We start from the raw sequence: 19115 nt of genomic DNA on the forward strand, positions 1-19115 counted from the left end.
AGAATTATTACTTTATGTTATACAGTCCATGCCTGAATCAACTCGCGGCGTGCTGTTTCTTGGACAGATTCTGCAGCGGCCACCATTTAAAATACGTACAAAGCTGAATATTGGTGCACCCTCTACTTTAGATGACCACTATCGGTTGGATGTTTGAGTCTAATCATTGTTTGGAATTTGGTCCACAGGATTGGCAGCCTCGTTTTAAAAATAATTTCCAATGACACGAGAAAGCTTGAAATTAAATATAGTTTTGAACATCATTCTAGAATTTTGTGTCTTATGTTTTGATAATCAAGTCATAAATCAAAGCTCTGGTATATACTTATAAGAATAGGACAAGGGCAGGAGTGAGATAATGTTCAGATTAATTACAGATAATCTTCAATACTCAGATTATTCTTCCTTGTTCTGGTACTTCCATCGCTCCCACTGCTCTATGATCCTCGTGGTTGGGGATTACAGGACATGAGATGAGCCCTTCCTTTTTTTACGTTTACTGGTGAGAGGAAGCACATGAGAGAGCGGGTGGAGAGAGGGTTGAGAATCTAGTAAAGCTACGTCGTGTGATGCCTGATTTGAATTTGAAAAAAAAAAACATTTGATGCCTGAGGGAGTGGATTTATACCCATATATTTTAAGTACTGGGATGAGAAAGGGCAATCAGAGTAATGAAAGGAGCATTACATATTAACTGCAATTAAGGCACTGTATTTAAGCTTGAGATTCTCCCTCTCTAAAAGGGAAAACAAAAGTAGGGAATTTCACTGGCCCTAGCTGGCTACAAAAGCCTTTCTCCTGTTTTAAATAGTTCGCAACAGCTGGAAAGGTAACACAGTAAAAAGATACAAAAATATAAATTGTAAAACTTTTCACTTAAAAACACTGATTGCCAAATATATGCCAAATATAAATTTATCTCTACAAAAAAAAATTACAATACATCTGAACTTTGTATCAAGACTTTGCCCCCGAATATACCAAGATTGGAGGTGAAAAAATGAATTAACCTAAACCTACCGTTGGTTGCAAGTGAGTTTAGCTATATTTAGGAATTTATAAAAAAGGAATATAGACCAATCTCTTGGTAGAGAAAATGTATATATGTTAAAATGTTGAATCTTTGTTTTGCAGTTTGCCTTTTGTAGTCTCTTTTTTCACACGAATCTGCAAGCGCAGGTCGCTAAGTGGGGCTACATCAAATGTATATCCTCAGGACTATGTAGCAGAATCAGAAACTTGGAGTGCCATGTCATTTTAATATAACATAAAAAAGAGAGGTAATTTATTGAGAAACCCTTTTCACAATAATGAAACAGGCACTGAAAATAGAACACAAAACTGTAATATCATACCTGGGAAAATAACTTCATGAAACACAGAATAGCAAACATTCACCTCTCCAAAATCTGATTTATGAGACTATGTCTTAGACAGTGGCAAACAAATTAATCAGCGTCCTCCAATCCTCCAAAAATTTAAGATAAATATAGCCCCCTTTCCACATCAAAGAGGATGCGACCAGAAGAAGCTGTAAAACTGTTGTTACCAGAAATGTATGAGGTTCCGGTAAAATTACATTAAATAGTATCAAGGAGCAGCCTCAGTCATATTATAGTCAGTGTGGTGCACGTTTGGAAAAATGTATTTTTTATATTACAATTACTGCTTATGCAATCCATGTCTGGTTTCAAAATATGATGTGTTGCCTGAACCTCTGAAAATCAATTGATATTGCACTACATCCTGGCTGGGGCAGCTACATACACTGAACAGCAGGCATTGATTCCAGCGCGTAAACATCTGTTCTGATTGACTCTGTGCTGTACTTGGTCAGAAGGCAGCAGAGTTTGGGCAATTGAGGTGCTCTTGTTGACTGGCTGGAATGACATCAAAACGAGGTATAAAAAACTTCAATACATCAGTCCCTGATTGGAGGAGAAATAAAGGACACACTTTCCAGTGACTGTACCCTCACTCTTTCCAGCCAATGAAACACTCTCTCAGTCACTGCCTTGCTCCAGTGTGCAAAGACACACACTACTTTAAGGGAAGTAGGTACTCTTCAGCAAATTGACAATTAGCTCACCAATCAAATTCACCAGCACTAACTTTGTCTCATATCTATTATCAAGTGCTTCAGATGGCAACAGCATCCTCTTATGCAACCATAAGGGTCAGAACACTCTATGGTGTCTCTAGACAAGGTATTATCCAACCATGAGCCAAGCAAGCATATGGTTAATTACTGGTTAATATCGGCAAAGCTTCTTTTCTTCAATCCTTTAAAATGGATGGGGGGTGGGGCTGGTCCATGTAGAGTCCTCCTACAGTATTATAATTTGTGAAATAAAGGATAGATCGTGTTCTAGCGTTGTTCACTTTTTAAGGTGTACTGTTCAAACACATCAAGTAAGTTCTGTGGTCATGGAAGCAGAAAGAACACCTTTGCTGTTTTTAATTTATTACATTAGCAAATGAAAAGCTGTGTACTTGGTCTTAAGTGTCTACAAGCTTAAGAGTTCCATAGAAAGTAGGGAACACTAAGGTATTCTATGTTCCATTCTATGTTCCACGATCCCCTAGTCTTGTTACTTCAACAGGCCAGTCTGAACTTCTACTACTCATTTTAGGAAACAGAAAGTTCAAAGAGGTTACTGTTGGTCACAGTTTCACATCTTTTAAATAATATTTCGTGGTCTGCTGTGTTCATTGCTACCTAGTTATTTATTTGTTTGCATATGTATATGTTTTATATGGCACAAGCATATCCAGAGAGCAGTAGACCACTTCACAACACCAGTAACGATAGCAATACAATTAAACACTAAATCAATCTGGAAAAAAACAGACTGAAAACTAAACATGTATGCAGCAAAGCAGATGTTCTCAGAAGGCAGCAGTTCACTAGGAGTTCACAATATATAATTTGCGGAGGAATACAAAGTTCCAGCGTATGCCTACACCTCTGGATACGAGGACAGAGAAGCAAATAAGAATTATTGTAGGAATGTGAAATTCTACTTTCTCTATGTTGTGTGTGTTAGTTATTTCTTTGTCTTGAATCTGCCTGAAGCTACTGACGTGAACAGGGTATGACTTGCTTTTTTATTTTACCTTTTATGGTTTTACTCAGTGGTGTTTGCATCACATCTTACCAGTGGAATGCCAATATTTGTAGGAAGGGTGATGAAGGAAATCAACTCCAGGTGTTTATGAAAAATTTTGGGACTGATGTTACAAATCGTTTTTTTTTCCATATTGTGTCAGTGGAAAATGTATTATTAACGGGCCACTGACTGTACCAACAACTGAGACACTTCCTCTGCGGGATATGAGCCAAAAGTATTGTTTCCCTTACCTGCAGTTTGGATAAGCAGGGTAAGAATGCTAGCAAGGAATATTTTAGAGGTTAAATGCCTCTGATAAAAAAGGCATGTGGAATACCTTTGAGGAAAACACAACATGGAAGAATTCTGTGGGGAAAAGAGAACTAAATATCTTTAAGGAAATGAAAAATGCAAAACTGCCAATGAAAAAAGTGTGCTATACCTCAAAGTAAAACATCTGTGTGGAATACCGATCAGGAAGAAACAGTGTATAATATCTCTAAGGACGTATGGGATATCACTAAGCAAATATAACTTGGATGAAAACCTGAGAGAAAAAAATGTAATACCTTCAAGTAAAACAAAAAGTAAGATCAATGTGTAAAGGAAATCTCACACAATCAAGCAGCACTCCAGGAAGCGTTAAGGAAAGCATGGTTAACCTACACAAAGAAGGTCAAAAATAGTGTGGAATTTGTGTGAGGAGAACAGCTTTGCAGAGAATATATTTGTCAGATTTTGGGGTATGTTTTGAAAGCAAAATAAGTGTACAGAAATTCATGACAAAAGAGAGCAAAATGCCTTTGCCGAAGAAAACAAATTTAGAATACCTATAAGAACAAAAAAAGCACATAGAGTAGATTAACAGAATGTCGGACGCTAAGACACCCACAACTTGTGTGTAGTGCCATGCACATCTTGAAAATCACTTATTTCCAATACAGTACAGAGAGTGAAACAACAGTGTTCAACATCTTTACAGAAGAACAGGGTTAAGAGTTGCACTCCCCAGTGGAACAGCATGACGTGATGTGAGACAAGACGAGACAAGACACTACTACATTCTACACTGGGACACGGGGTCCGACATGGGACCAGCTCCTACCTGGTAAATGGAAATGCTTAGGGGCCTGGGCGTAAGTCGGAGTTACAGGGCGACTGTCTGACCGACAGGGGAGAGGGGAGTTGCGGCCGCTAGATGTCTCATTGCCTCCAATGAGAAGAGCGGATAAGGAGGAAAGGGAAGGGACAACATGAGAAATAGGAAAGCAAATCACAAAGCGAGCAGGAAAAAATAAACAGTAGAGAAGGAAAGCAAAATACATCAAGAAAGGAAAACGAGATTTAAGCCGCAAATGTTAATACGTTTGCAAGCATAGGTCGGTTTCCACTTCACCACACGCAAAGATACATGTAAGGAATAGATTATGGACAGGAGGTACAGCTTGGTAGTCAACAGTATATTTCAGAAGGCACATGCATGCAGTGCTGCCAGCATGGCAGGTTACATTGGAGGTACAATATCTCACAAGGTAAGTGGTGGTGCATTAGTGCAAGGGCCATCAATGCAGGGACTATTTTAGCTCAATAGAGATTAGCTTTTTCACATGTGAAGTTAAGATTTTTTCAATTCCTATACATTTAATTCTGGTCCTGACCAGCTAGAAATCTCCTGGGCATGGATCTGCTGCAACAATGTAAATTGAATTTAAGTATCTATAGCAGAAAAGGGCACCCAATAGATCAGTGAGAGAGGTATAGGTAATGCGGTGAGAAAAGTATGAGCTGTGGAAATGTATTTGCAATGTGTGACTATAAAGAATGTGTGGCTTCAATAGGCCCTGCATCAATAGCACTCTGAAACATTTGGCATGCCATCTTATACTATGCATGTGATGGGCACATCCAAACAAAATCATGGAGGAATGGAGACATGTCAGTGGGAGCGCTATTACTGAACATGCACTCCTACTGGAGATTGCAATGGGCTGCTCCACACCACTGCAGTAAGACCAACTTTGACTCATTTAGTCAGACTTGGCAGAAGCTGTAAATCTCTGCTGCAAAAACAGAAACGGCTCTGGCTCTACAACTTTACACTACTAGAGCCACGCGGGTTATTGTTTACCTCCTCCCCACTGAGCACAGGACTGCAATTCGCAACTATAATACTGAACACAATTCTGAAATATCAATCGGGAGTAGGAAGAGTCCATCGGATGTGCAACATGACTGGCTGACTCTGCTCCATCATTACGTCACTAAATCGCCACTTTTTCCAGTAGACCAGTCAGCCCCTCCAGTCAACAGCTTCTGTAGGACCGGCAGACTCGAGGTGACTCAACACTGGGATTCCTTACAAGAGCTTTCACAAGATCTACCAAAATGTCACGAAGCGAGTAGACCAACATGCCCTTTAAACTCTTTATTATATACAACAAGTCTTAAAATAAAAAAATTCAGATAAAAACCAGTGTTGGGTACTAGTAGACAAAGTGAATTCCTAAGCCAGCAAAGTTGAGTGTACTGGGGAATTTTGTACTTCGCAAAGTAGTGCTATTTCCTCAACTTCTCCAGAAGTGTACTTTTCCTTCCCACACCCATCACTATTCCATGGCTGAACCTCCCACCACACCTGATTGGGGCCTGTGGCTGTGGGGAATTATGTTTCATTGAGCAGCAGTATGGAAACACAATAGTCGCTGCTCAGCAGCTTGTTATCTCCATTGCATATTTTCACATGTACAGTCCCACAACTCCTGGCAGTGTGTAAAAGAAAGGTATGCATTCCACTTGGGACTACCACGTTAGCAGCTACCCAGTGGTGTGCTTGTAGCCTGGCTACAGCTCATCACTAGTGTTTGCCCTTTTAAAAATTTTGAGCCAGATGTACTGATACTGGTAACCAAAAGCAGTCACAAATTGTGCACTGACTTTTTTGCAGCCAGTAATTTTTTGGGCAAACAGACCAATGCATTTATAAGTCAGTTTGCAAAATATGGAGTCGAAGAGGGCACAGAATGAATAGTCTTATTAAAATTATGCAAATGCAAACTATGCCTCTTTTTGATTGGCTTCCTTCACAAATGATGCCCTGTAGTGGACAGCAGATCACCATCCCTGTGTAAGTACTTCAGTTAGAACCGACAGTGGTACCTTGGACCACAGCCTACTCTCCCTAAAGCTGCCACCATGAGTCCCAAACAGAAGAGGTCGACAAGGGCCCCTTCTGCTTTGCGCACCAGTTACCACTCCAAATTGGGAGTTGGTAATTGATAAATGCTTTGCGACAAAGAAATTATGGTCACCAACAATTGATACATACTTACTGATTCACAAATTGATGCCCTAACCTCGCCCCTACCAGATCGTGAATTGATAACCATTTCTATAGCAATGTGATGATTTGGAAAAACATTTCTGAATCACTAAATAGGTTTAATAAATTAGAAAAGGCCTTTTAACTGTCGCAACCCCTACTATTTGGTAAATCATAGGGTTTGCGACTGGTAAACAGCTTTGTGCATATGGCCTTTTTGAGCTGTCAGATTCACAAAGCTAGTAGAGTTTGCAAAATGTTTATGTGAGGTGCAACATCCAGGCCTTTGCATTTCTGCAGAACTGTAGTCTTGTATCACCCACTGCTATCATGGGAACAGGCAGGGCAGAGCCATATCATTACAAGCGAATAAGTGGGAGAGGCAAAGAATATTATAAAGCCTTTTTAGTTAGATCGTGGCATTTGCTAGTTTTACTGTATTTTCGGAGGTTACCTAGGGAGAATAGCCACCCTCCTCACTTCAACAGCCTTTTGTGATAAGTGTTTGTTTGTGGTCTATAAATGTATTTTTTTCTCACGCTATGTAATATCAGATGCAGATGTGTGTCTCAGGAATAACTACTATACCAATATTTACATCAATCATTTCTGCAACCCTAAAAGCATTCATGAAAATTCAGCAGTTTCTTTGAAATATGCCTGAGACCTACTTTTGGTATCCCTTCTGCCATATAGCACCACCTTCATATAAACAAATTGACTTGAGCATATTGGTGTTTTTTTAATCAATTGTTCGCATTTTTAACCAGTATCCTTTCACTGGGTCAGTTTCAATGAATGACTTATTTCTCTTCCATCTTAATGAGCATTTGGTAATTAAATAAAGACGGTCCAATTAGCAAAGCTTTTTAAAGCGTATGAAGAATGCCCTGTTCACGAAGGTACAGAGCACATGTCAAAGAATATTTTACACGTGTGCAAAGTATATGCATACCTTTCAAATGAGTTTGCAAAAGTGGGCAATTTGAGAGGAATGGTCAAGGACACAAAATTGCTAATTTTGGGGACAACCACAAAATAATAACTTTTAGTTGTTACACCTAAGTGAATACACCAAAATGGACTCTTCAAATTGCACAGATGTTCAGTAAAGTTCACCAATTGGTGCGGTATTTACTAAATGTATAAGGAAACCATGTGTGGAAATATTAAATATTATGACTTTGAGCCAAAGAACGGTGTGTATAAATTAATAATGAATCCTACTTTATGGATTAGTGTTAAGGGAATAAACGCCCAAAAACTCTATAACACAAGCACTTCCATAAGCATAACTTTAATATTAAGTAATACAAATGGCTTAGGGTCTGATTTATAGTTTGGAAGACGGGTGACGCATATCCGGTCTGCTGTACCACAATTGCCATAGGATATAATGGATTAGTAATACGGCAGACGGGATATCCGTCACATTTGTGACGGAATAACAAGGTCCGCCAAACTCTAAATCAGGCCCTAAATCTATACATTCTAAAAAAGGTACCAAAGTACATGGTAGACATAAATGTACATATAAAGGGTGGCTACAGAAGTCATGAAATATCTTTTAATGTCCTACCTTTAGAATTAACTTTGAAAAGTATATGATCAAGCGTGCTTGATCAAAGCAGCTTGATGTAATCCATGCACCAACCAATGGGGGGGCAGTGCAAGCAGGGGCAATGCTGACTTCCCCCATGGACACAATGCTCAATAGCTACCCCTTAATCATGCTCTAGAAGACCCCGCTTAAAGGCAGCAAGAGTGCATTCATATTCCATACCCTTCCAACCTTTGTAATATCTAGTAAGAATGGAAAGCAAAGCCCCAATAGAGTGAGACATCTCAAGGCTGGTCTTTTTTTGTCGTGTTACGTACACCACGAATGATCCCCACTGTCTCACACAGACACCTGCATCCTATGCAGCATCTGTACCATTAGGGTTCTGATACCGAACAGACATCACAGCAGCAGGCCAAGTGCAAAGCACTTTGTCACTAGTGTGATGAAATGTCGACCTTTTGTGCTTTCATCACATTCCTTTCATCTAAATCAAATTCCATAATGCAACTTTCATAATATCAACTAAAAGCACTCTTACAATATTCTGGCCAATTGCTAGATCCCACCATTTACTTATTTAAGAACATCACCAGTCTAACTTACTTTTCCAAACATGCTCTCTGCCATTAATTTTAAAATGCATAACTGATAACAGCTCATTTAAATTGTGCAACTTTTTTCTCAATTTCTCTTCAGATTTAGCATATATATATATATATATTCTTAACTGAGTCCCATCTATGTTTTCAAGCAATTCTTTCCACTTTAAGCGGGCCAAGTCACACAAAACACATGTGCTCTAATAACAACAGGCCATCGTACGCAGAGGTACACCACTGAATATTTTTTAATGCAATATCCAGCAAAGATTTTCGATTTATGACTTTAAAGACTATGTTAATGATTTAGATAATTTTCTTTTTAGATTAATCTGTCGTAGTGAATTTGTATTTAGGAGACTAAAGTAATTCAAGTTAGTGGCAGGCCAGTAACTGAAGTTTTAAAATATTTGATATAACTAAAAAAGGACGATCTGAGATGTATTCCACAAGGACTTTCCAGGAGACAGATGTCAGTGACACCTACAGAGAGATGGAGTAAGCAGGAAAGGAGAAAAGGGCCTCTGAATTTTCCCATAGTCCTCATTTAAAAGACCACATTGTGTTGGGAACATTTTACAGCTGGGTATAGAGAACATCCAATGGGAAGACTGCAGTGCAGATTGGTCAGAGACAGCTTGACTTGTCCAGTAAGAGTCATAGGACCGCCAACGGTCACTCAGAAGGCTAAGACTGGAACAACCCATATGTCTAAGACTGGAACAACCCATATGTCAACACTCACTTAGAGTGATATAAGAAGTAGGCTGTGTGGGACCTTAGAGGTAGGCCTAGGACTGTTACTGCTCTCTTTGCCCACCAATAAGAATTGCCCTTGGCATGGAAGTGGGTAAGCGGATATAATTTAGCAAGCTGTGGTGAGCAGCAGAACTGTGATCCAACACTGAAGGAGGATCTCTGCAATAAACACCAAGCAAGAGAAGCAGAGTCCCCTACTGTTTATCACTGATGTGCAGAAACTAGCACTGATAAACAGAAAATGGGAGTACTCTGTATTGCACTATAAGTCAGTGTTCACTAGGATACACTAGGATAAATGATCAACACACTGCAGGGCAAGGGTAAACTGTGGAATGCAGGGTCTCTAAACAGCACTGACTGACAGTGGAAGGCAGAGTCATTCAACAGCAGAACTATGATAGATAGTGACAAATATTGCTCCTGCGCTGCAGAGCATTGATAGACAGTGTACAACATGGTCAATGCACAGCAGAGCACTGGCAGATAACGGAAGACACTGCCATGGTTCAGGAGAGCACTGGCAGACAATAAAAGACGTGCCCAATGTACTGGAGAGCACTGGAAGACAATGGAAGTCATGGCCATAGTACTGGAGTGCACTGGCAGACAATGGAAGACATTGACAATGTACTGGAGAGCACTGGCAGACAATAGAAGGCATGGCCAAGGTACTGGAGAGCACTGGCAGACAATGGAAGACACGGCCAAGGTACTGAAGAGTACTGGCAGACAATGGAAGACATTGACAATGTACTGGAGAGCACTGGCAGACAATAGAAGGCATGGCCAAGGTACTGGAGAGCACTGGCAGACAATGGAAGACACGGCCAAGGTACTGGAGTTCACTGGCAGACAATGGAAGACAGGGCCAAGGTACTGGTGAGCACTGGAAGACAATGGTAGTCATGGCCATAGTACTGGAGTGCACTGGCAGACAATGGAAGACATAGACAATGTACTGGAGAGCACTGGCAGACAATAGAAGGCATGGCCAAGGTACTGGAGAGCACTGGCAGACAATGGAAGACAAGGCCAAGGTACTGGAGTCCAATGGCAGACAATGGTAGACATGGCCATATTACTGGAGTGCACTGGAAGACAATGGAAGACATGGCCATGGTACTGGTGAGCACTGGCAGACAATGGAAGATGTGCCCAAGGTACTGGAGAGCACTGGAAGACAATGGAAGTCATTGCCATAGTACTGGAGTGCACTGGCAGACAATGGAAGACATAGACGCACCCAACCACTGAACCAGCGCCCCCCACCACCACCCTCTGCACCTGGACCCCTGTCAGCACCGAAGACACCACCCGCCTGATGAACACCATCCACTCCGGCTCCCCTACCGACCCCTGCCCACACCACATCTTCAACAAAGCCAACTCCATCATCGCACCCCAACTCCGGAACATCATCAACAGCTCCTTCGCATCCGCCACCTTCCCGGAGAGCTGGAAACATGCCGAGCTGAGCGCCCTCCTAAAGAAACCCACCGCGGACCCCACGGACCTCAAGCACTTCCGCCCCATCTCGCTCCTCCCCTTTCCTGCCAAAGTCATCGAGAAGACTGTCAACAGACAACTCTCCGCCTTCCTCGAGACAAACGGATCCCTCGAACCCTCACAGTCCAGTGTCCGAGCAAACCACAGCACCGAGACCGCCCTCATCGCAGCCAACGACAACATCAGGTCCCTGCTCGACAACGGGGAAACTGCTGCCCTGATCCTCCTGGACCTCTCAGCAGCCTTCGACACCATATGCCACCGCACCCTGATACAGCGCCTCAGCAAATCCGGAATCCAAGGAGCGGCACTGGAGTGGATGATCTTGTTCCTCGCCGGAAGAACCCAGAGAGTCCGCCTCCCCCCGTTCCGATCCGCGGCCACCGAAGTCATCTGCGGCGTTCCGCAAGGATCCTCACTCAGCCCCACCCTCTTCAACGTCTACATGAGCCCTCTCGCAGCCACCGCTCGCCAACACAACCTCAACATCATCCCCTACGCCGACGACACCCAGTTGATCCTCTCCCTCACCAACGACCCCGTCACCGCCAAAGCCAGCCTCCAGGAAGGTATGAAAGACGTCGCGGAATGGATGAAGATCAGTCATCTGAAACTGAACTCAGACAAGATGGAAGTCCTCATCCTCGGACCCTCTGCCTGGGACGACTCCTGGTGGCCCCCTGCCCTGGGCACCGCACCCAAGCCAACGGACCACGCATGCAACCTGGGCTTCATCCTGGACTCCTCCCTCACGATGACCAAACAAGTCAACGCCGTCTCGTCATCATGCTTCAACACCCTGCGCATGCGCCGAAAGATCTTCCGATGGATTCCCAGCGAAACCAGGAGGACGGTCACCCAGGCCCTCGTCACCAGCCGCCTGGACTACGGGAACACCCTCTAGGCTGGCACCACTGCCAAAATCCAGAAAAGACTCCAGTGCATACAGAACGCCTCAGCACGACTCATCCTGGACATCCCTCGCCACAGCCACATCTCTGCCCACCTGAAAGACCTGCACTGGCTCCCTGTCAGCAAGAGGATCACGTTCAGACTCCTCACCCACGCACACAAGGCTCTCCACGACACGGGCCCAAAGTACCTCAACAGCCGCCTCACATTCTACACACCCACCCGTCAGCTCCGATCCGCCAGCCTCGCCCTCGCCTCCGTCCCACGAAGTCGCAAATCCACCGTCGGAGGAAGATCCTTCTCCTACCTGGCGGCCAAGACATGGAACTCCCTCCCCACTCACCTACAGCTGACCCGGGACCATCTCTCCTTCAGGAAACAACTCAAGACCTGGCTGTTCGATCAGTAGCGACCCCCCGACCCCTCAGCGCCTTGAGACCATTGCGGGTGAGTAGCGCGCTTTACAAACTTTGCTGATTGAATGGAAAACATGGCCAAGGTACTGGAGTTCACTGGCAGACAATGGAAGACATGGCCAAGATACTGGAGTTAACTAGCAGAAAAGGGAAAACATGACCAAGATACTGGTGAGCACTGGCAGACAATGGAAGACATGGCCATGGTACTGGAGTTCACTGGCAGACAATGGAAGACACGGCCAAGTCACTGGAGAGCATTGGCAGACAATGGAAGACATGGCCAAGGTACTGGAGTTTACTAGCAGAAAAGGGAAAACATGGCCAAGATACTGGTGAGCACTGGCAGACAATGGAAGACATGGCCAAGATACTGGAGTTAACTAGCAGACAATGGAAGACACGGCCAAGTCACTGGAGAGCATTGGCAGACAATGGAAGACATGGCCAAGGTACTGGAGTTTACTAGCAGACAATGGAAGACGTGGCCAAGGTACTGGAGTTCAGTAGCAGACAATGGAAGACATGGCCAAGGTACTGGTGAGCACTGGCAGACAATGGAAGACATGGCCAAGGTACTGGAGTTCACTGGCAGACAATGGAAGACATGGCCAAGGTACTGGAGTTCACTGGCAGACAATGGAAGACATGGCAAAAGTACCGGAAAGCACTGGCAGACAATGGGGCACATGGCCATGGTACTGGAGAGCACTTGCAGACAATGGAAGACATGGCCAAGGTACTGGAGTTCACTAGCAGACAATGGAAGACATGGGGTTCGCCTTTGCAGAGTACAGGAAAACCTGGACAAGCACATCAATCATTACACCTGGTGCAAACGTACATAAAGCTTCGGCACACATTTACCCGTAACATTTTAAAATAATTCTGCTCTCTTGAACAGCACCGACTAATGAAAGCCTGTCACCAGCACATGCAACCAGTGCATAAAATAATTGGAAACCAAAGAGCATGCCAAAGCAATGGAAGTGTAGGATGGGAGGGAAGTCACATACCTATGAAAAAGGATCCTGCAAGGAACAGCAAAAGAAGAAACGTAAAGATACGGAGTAGATCAGGGATGGAAGAGAAACAGGAGATGAAATGGTGGATGTCGCATGCAGGTTTGGCTAGCGTTACTGGTGTTGTGATGGGTTGACATGCAGCAGCCACGCAGATGCCATGGAAATAACCAGAACACTCATATGAGAGAAGTATACCACATTCTGGTAGGTATAGATCTTCCACTTGTAAGGCATTACCAGTAAATACACGTATTCAAGCAACATAAATACAGCAAGCAGTCTCTCAAATGACACTCGCATACACCAATATCACGCTACCTCCTGGAGGACATCCTGCTCAGGCCGCAGCCAACAAACAAGTAACATGCAACAGGTTCAACCTGAAACAGATCCACGTACAGCGCTACTAGATTTTAAGCGCAGCATGATTCTTGGTATGTCACTTATACACCAATCTGTTTTTCAATCAGAATAAGGAGTCTAAACTCATTGACCCACTTTCCAAGTTGTGTGCAGTAGTAATTGCACATGGTTATTCTCATTACTGCCCCAAATTTACCAAATACTGTTCCGCTTACATATATTAACTGATGGAAGCAGGTGAAAAACATGATTGGAAAAAGTGCCCAGAATCCAGGAAAATTTGCAGCAATTGACCCAGTAATTTGAATTTCCGCATGCGTAATGGCTGGCAGGAGAGACCACATTTTTGGACTATGAAGAATACTGCCGAGTTCAGATGTCCCGAAGAAATGATTGTTTTCTATAGTTTGTTACAGGGCACACAAAAAGTACTAGTTTTCATGTTTTGTAAATATCACTGCAGATCTGTTCATATTCACTTGTATTCATTTTCTGAAATTATTCGCTTGCTAGATGAAATATGGAAAACTTTAGGGAAATATTATAGTCTAAAATATATAATTTAATTAAACCCAGACTAAGGGCCTGATTTACAGTTTAGTGGAAGGATGCTCCATCACAAACGTGACAGGTTTCACATCTGCCTTTTTACAACTGCTTTAGGATATAATCCGTCCTTTGTGATGGAGTACCTGTCTGTTAAACTCTAAATCTGGGCTCTATATTTCTTAATCTTAATCTATCTAGTTCAATCAGTCTGGTGATATCAATAGATGTTAATGATAACTACTTTTTTGAAGCATTCCAGTCTTTATATCATTGCTGTCTTTAAACGCCCCTCCCCCTGTTTAGTGTCGGCTTATCTTTTGCTTTAGGAGGCTGATGAAGTTGGTCCTACATTATACGCATCAGGCCATGTTGCGGATGCCCTGTATGTGCATTTTTGAGCAGCTGAGGTTTTGCAACACCGATAGTGCACCTAGAATTATATGCCTGTTGCTCTTACACAATTATACCAAGACCTGTAAACCCAGGAACTCTCTCCTTGTAACCAGGAAGAGGGGGAGAGACATGGAGGAATGTCTGTTACATGTGCTGAACGTGATGCACCATTCACAGTGCTTTACTTTCGGTTCTTTAGAAAGGACTGACACACTTTTCTGTTGGCCATGCCTGCAGAATGCATCATTTTACTGCAGGGAGAAGGAAGCAAAGTGGAAAGTATTGACAAAAGGAGGCACTGAAAACACCAGACCTGCACTCTGGCACAGGGCAGTCTTTTTGATCTTGGTCTTGCAAGTTAACAAACACTAAGTTATTGGCACTCGCATTCCTAGCATGCAACACACAAGGACGCAAGACACAACATGGCACCAGTGTGTGCGTGTACAGATTTTGCAGGCTGAAAACTAGCAAAATGTTTGCACACTTCAAAAGCCTCATTGTTGTGACAAAACATGGCTGTGTTCCTAAAGGGATGGGGGTTCAGACTTTCTTCACAGTAACTTTACTACTCTGACATGTTGCCTCCTGTATTCAAACATCCCCTCGCCTGCATTCCAAATAACTTCCCAGGAGGAGCAGGAATGGTACAAGGTCTATCTCAGTTACCCTCCAAACTCCTGGGTGCCAATGGAAATTCTCAGTCAAGCAAAGAAAACTACAATATTCTTGTATTTTTCTTTGATCAGTGTTCAAATTCATATCATAAGACATTTGAGGCACCAATATGGTGTGGGCTGGAGGTGGCCGTCTCTGTATATTACATATTACACTGGAGGAGCATGATTATTTGTACTTTGTGACAAAGGTTTCAGTAATTCAGCTGTCCGCTTTTCAGAGGTAAAACCCAGGCCAAAAATGACAATATGTAAGTAATGTATGCATATTTAAAGAGTATGCAAAAGGTAAAGATGCAGCAAGGTCCTAAAATTTTATCAAGCGAACCTCAAGGCAAGAGCATAAATCACAAGGCAGCTATATGAGTAGTTTGACATGTCACTTAAAGCCCCGTGTGCCATTATGCTACTACTATTAGTCACATATTTCCTGATATGTGTATATACCTTGCGTTACCGGTTCAGTTTAATTAAAGTGTTGCAGATAGCAACCCTTTAGTTATGGCTAAATTGATTCCACATTGAAAAAACTACTAATAACCTTGGCACTGTTTGATAAAGCACTACGGACGTTTCCTAATGTTTGAATTAATCGAATATTTCTTTAAATATATATGTTTGCACATACTTTAATGTTTCTCGGTTTGTCTTATGGCAACTTGGGTATCATCCTATGTTTATATCCGTCACGTTGACACTGACCCACAATTGTATGTACCTCTTGCAGCAATGGCAGATTATATTTTTTGTCAAAACCCATGTGGTCTAAAGTTTGAGCCTGTTGCCAGCAATCAAGAGCATAACGCTCTTTGGGACCCAATGCTGGGCATTCCCATTTCCTTACAATTTCTTGGGTGACAGAGTTGCGTTGACCCACTCTTTATCCCACAGTATTGCAATAATATACCAAAAATATTTTCACAGGTGCTTCAACAAGAGGAGAGAACAGCCACCCATGCTCTCCAGAATCAGGACGAATCTCAACAGTACAAATAACAAGTAACAAGTCTTGTAAGCACACCAAAGAACCACCAAGTCTTTCTGATAAAGTTCACAGTAGTCTTTATGGTTTGTTGTTCTCTGTGTTCCAATAACACTAGCCACCACGTATTTGGTCTGGTGCTGTTTTGCCGCAACTTTATCAGGGCTTTCATTTAATCGAAGTTTTTGTGTATGAGGAATCTTCCAGGTGAGTTATTCAGTATTATAAAAAAAATGCTTTCTGTGTCATAAGTTATTAACTGTGCAGACACTGTATTTCATAACTGTTCAGGACTTTAGCAGTAAATATCTAAAAGGCTCTAGCGTGAGCTCAAGTGTTTGCGAGATAATGCCGAATTTCGAGCGTCTGTGTGGAAATGTGTTGGCTAGTTGGGTTGGAACGCGGAGAACAATAAAAAGAAAAGACTACTGTGAACTATAACAAGAAGAACTTGATGTAACTTTGCTGGGCTAGCGGGACTAGTTTTCCCCATTTGCTTGTTAGTGGCTGGATGCATTAGAGCCAGCTTGTATGGAATGCTATTGGCTGGGGTTCACCTTGATCCATTAAGCCAGCCTTTGTCAGCTTGAAGGTTACATCAGTAATACTGGGTTGAACCTGAAAGGTCACACAAAGGACCAGACTCATCAGAGTGTGCTTGTGTGCAGGTCCCCTATATATGGTTTGGCTTACATCTAGCTGGCGGTGACCTGCAGTGGCGTAGAATAAATTATTACAACCATCTGTACGATGCCAGAGATGGATATTTTGAGTCCATCACTGTTGTGAAAATTTGGGGAGCAGAGTTGTCATTACTGCTCAGGCCCTGTGCTTGTGCTGCAAACTGTATTTATAGATCTTACAGCAAACCTGCCCTATTTATTAGTGGCAAGGCAGTAAACAAGGCTAAAAGCACTAGACGGTGCCCAATGCAGGATCTGCAATGTATTCTCTTTATTTGGTAATATGTCCTTTCCCTATGAAGGCGTCTGCTTCAACATGTTGACCTAGACCCCAACAACTTTTGACATTCCTGCAAATGAGATAGAGAGGGTTTAGTTTGGAAGGCTGGAACCACAATGCAGATGTCACCACAGTCATTGCTTGTGCACAGGCGTGATGGCATTGGACACATATTTGGCTGAAGAAGATGACTGTCTCCAAACGCAGAGCGATTGTGCCTTTCTTTGTTGTGTGTGTGGGCTGGTCAATGAAGCTGGCAAGAGTTGAATCTGGAATCTGGAAGCGCTGTCACATATTTTTTTGTGTTGAGCTACATCCAAGCCCAAGACTCTTGGCCTATAATTTCTCTACTTGTTGTTTTTGCATAAATGAACTTGTTCAATGCATGGCGCTTCTATTTCTGCAATTTTTCCGAAAGAACTGCTGTGCTGTAAATTTGGAAAAATATGATATGTTTAAATGAAGAGAAATTCAAAAGAACAAATGGCAATTCGAAATGAAGGATTCTTTTTTTTTTATATGTGTGTTGTTCAACACTTGAAAGAAAGCAGAGTTTTATTTATCTCAGCAAGAGCATAGTGTCTGGGCCCATTGATAATATGTAATATACTGCCGGGTTCTCCAGAGAGGGCATCAGGAAATGACATAGCTCTTCTGGACAAAGATGTTACATCATTTCAAAAATGCCCACCAGTGTAATGGAACAGTGTGAAGACATGCTGACAGCTACAGGGCTACTTCTGGGAGATCTACCCAATTAGCCTTTCTGTAAACGCTAACAAATCTCCCTGTATTATGTGTGCTAGTTACAGAGGCCCGTCTCCTTACCTTTAACATGGGGGATGTAGTGGTGGTGTCGAAAGGGGGAGTTAGGGCGAGAATCACTGTGGGTGGAGCTGAAACTGCTAGTGCGCAGGTGTGATACCCGCTGCACACCAGGAGAGAGCAGCTCTGCGGCAGCGAGGAAACATGGAGGGGTGGGATGAGAGGGAAAGGGTAAAAACAGAAAGAAAAAGAAAAGAAAAAGAAATCAATGAAAAGAGAGAAAAATGAACCCAAAACATATGGGAGGTGGAAAAGGGGAGTCAAAGTAAAAGAGCATTGACAATTAGCAGGCTGAAAAGCAGGAAGAAAGAAAGGTTAAAAAAGTCCAGGGATACATTAACTTCAAGCAAAGCTCATGGACATTTCAAACATGTAGCAATGTTCAATATTCAGTCTGACGTAATCACAGTTAAAGTAAATAAGCATTTGAGCTTCATGTTATAATCCATTGCTTTTCATGCAAAGCAGAAATTTCAGAGGACGAGGGACAGCGTTAAGTGACACCGCTCAGTAATATGAGGATTACACTTCCCCTTCCCTTAAGAGATGTATGTTTGGATATTAAATAGGGTTTCACACATAATTTGCATGTTTCTTACCCATTGAAAGGAGGAGGGGAGTACCACTTGGAGAAATTGCTGAAAAAATGTGCACCAACATAGAGACATGTGGGAAAGGAAGGATCTTTTATATGCCGGATAAATGTTGCATGTGTGGGGTTCTCAGAGGATTCTAACAAGGGTACAGGAGTATGTGTATGGGCGAGGGTCCTCAGGCTGTAAAACAGGCAGGATTTCAGTGCACCTCCACATCTGTCAAAAGTAAGTTTTTAAGAAGCAAGGGAAATATCCTGTGATTGGATAAGTTTTGGGTTTACAATATACAGAAGATGGAAGTTGTGTCTGCCTATGATTGAAGTATTCAACTGCATATTTTTGTTTGCTAACTTTCTAATTGCACAGTACATTCACATTGGTATTCCATTTTACAATATGTATTTGTCTCAGTCAGACAACCACCATAAAAGTCTGAAAAATGTACTTGTTACCTTCCTGTAAAGGGTCTCCCCAAAGCTTCATACATCCATTGCACGTGGTGCAGACTTATCAGCTGAAGATCTGGAAAGAATAGTTTTCATTGTAGCATTCGT

General features: G+C 42.5%; 1 protein-coding gene across 16 annotated transcripts in view; it reads right to left on the bottom strand.

Moving 5' to 3' along the window:
• The window catches only part of ABLIM1 (actin binding LIM protein 1), a 670048-nt gene that overhangs the window by 43905 nt on the left and 607028 nt on the right, over positions 1-19115 (bottom strand). For 6 of the 16 annotated variants that reach the window (XM_078643875.1, XM_078643872.1, XM_078643877.1 and 3 more), the window contains 3 exons: positions 17969-18091; positions 13205-13219; positions 4216-4320 (listed from right to left, as the gene is read on the bottom strand). The exons of 5 other annotated variants lie outside the window; for them this stretch is intronic. In XM_078643875.1, the coding sequence (XP_078500001.1) occupies positions 4216-4320; positions 13205-13219; positions 17969-18091 (243 nt within the window). The remainder of the gene's footprint in view (positions 1-4215; positions 4321-13204; positions 13220-17968; positions 18092-19115) is intronic. 5 more of the 16 variants (XM_078643871.1, XM_078643873.1, XM_078643876.1 and 2 more) reach the window with 3 other exon arrangements.

The sequence above is a fragment of the Lissotriton helveticus genome, chromosome 5_1, assembly GCF_964261635.1.
Source record: "Lissotriton helveticus chromosome 5_1, aLisHel1.1, whole genome shotgun sequence".
Lineage (NCBI taxonomy): Eukaryota > Metazoa > Chordata > Amphibia > Caudata > Salamandridae > Lissotriton > Lissotriton helveticus.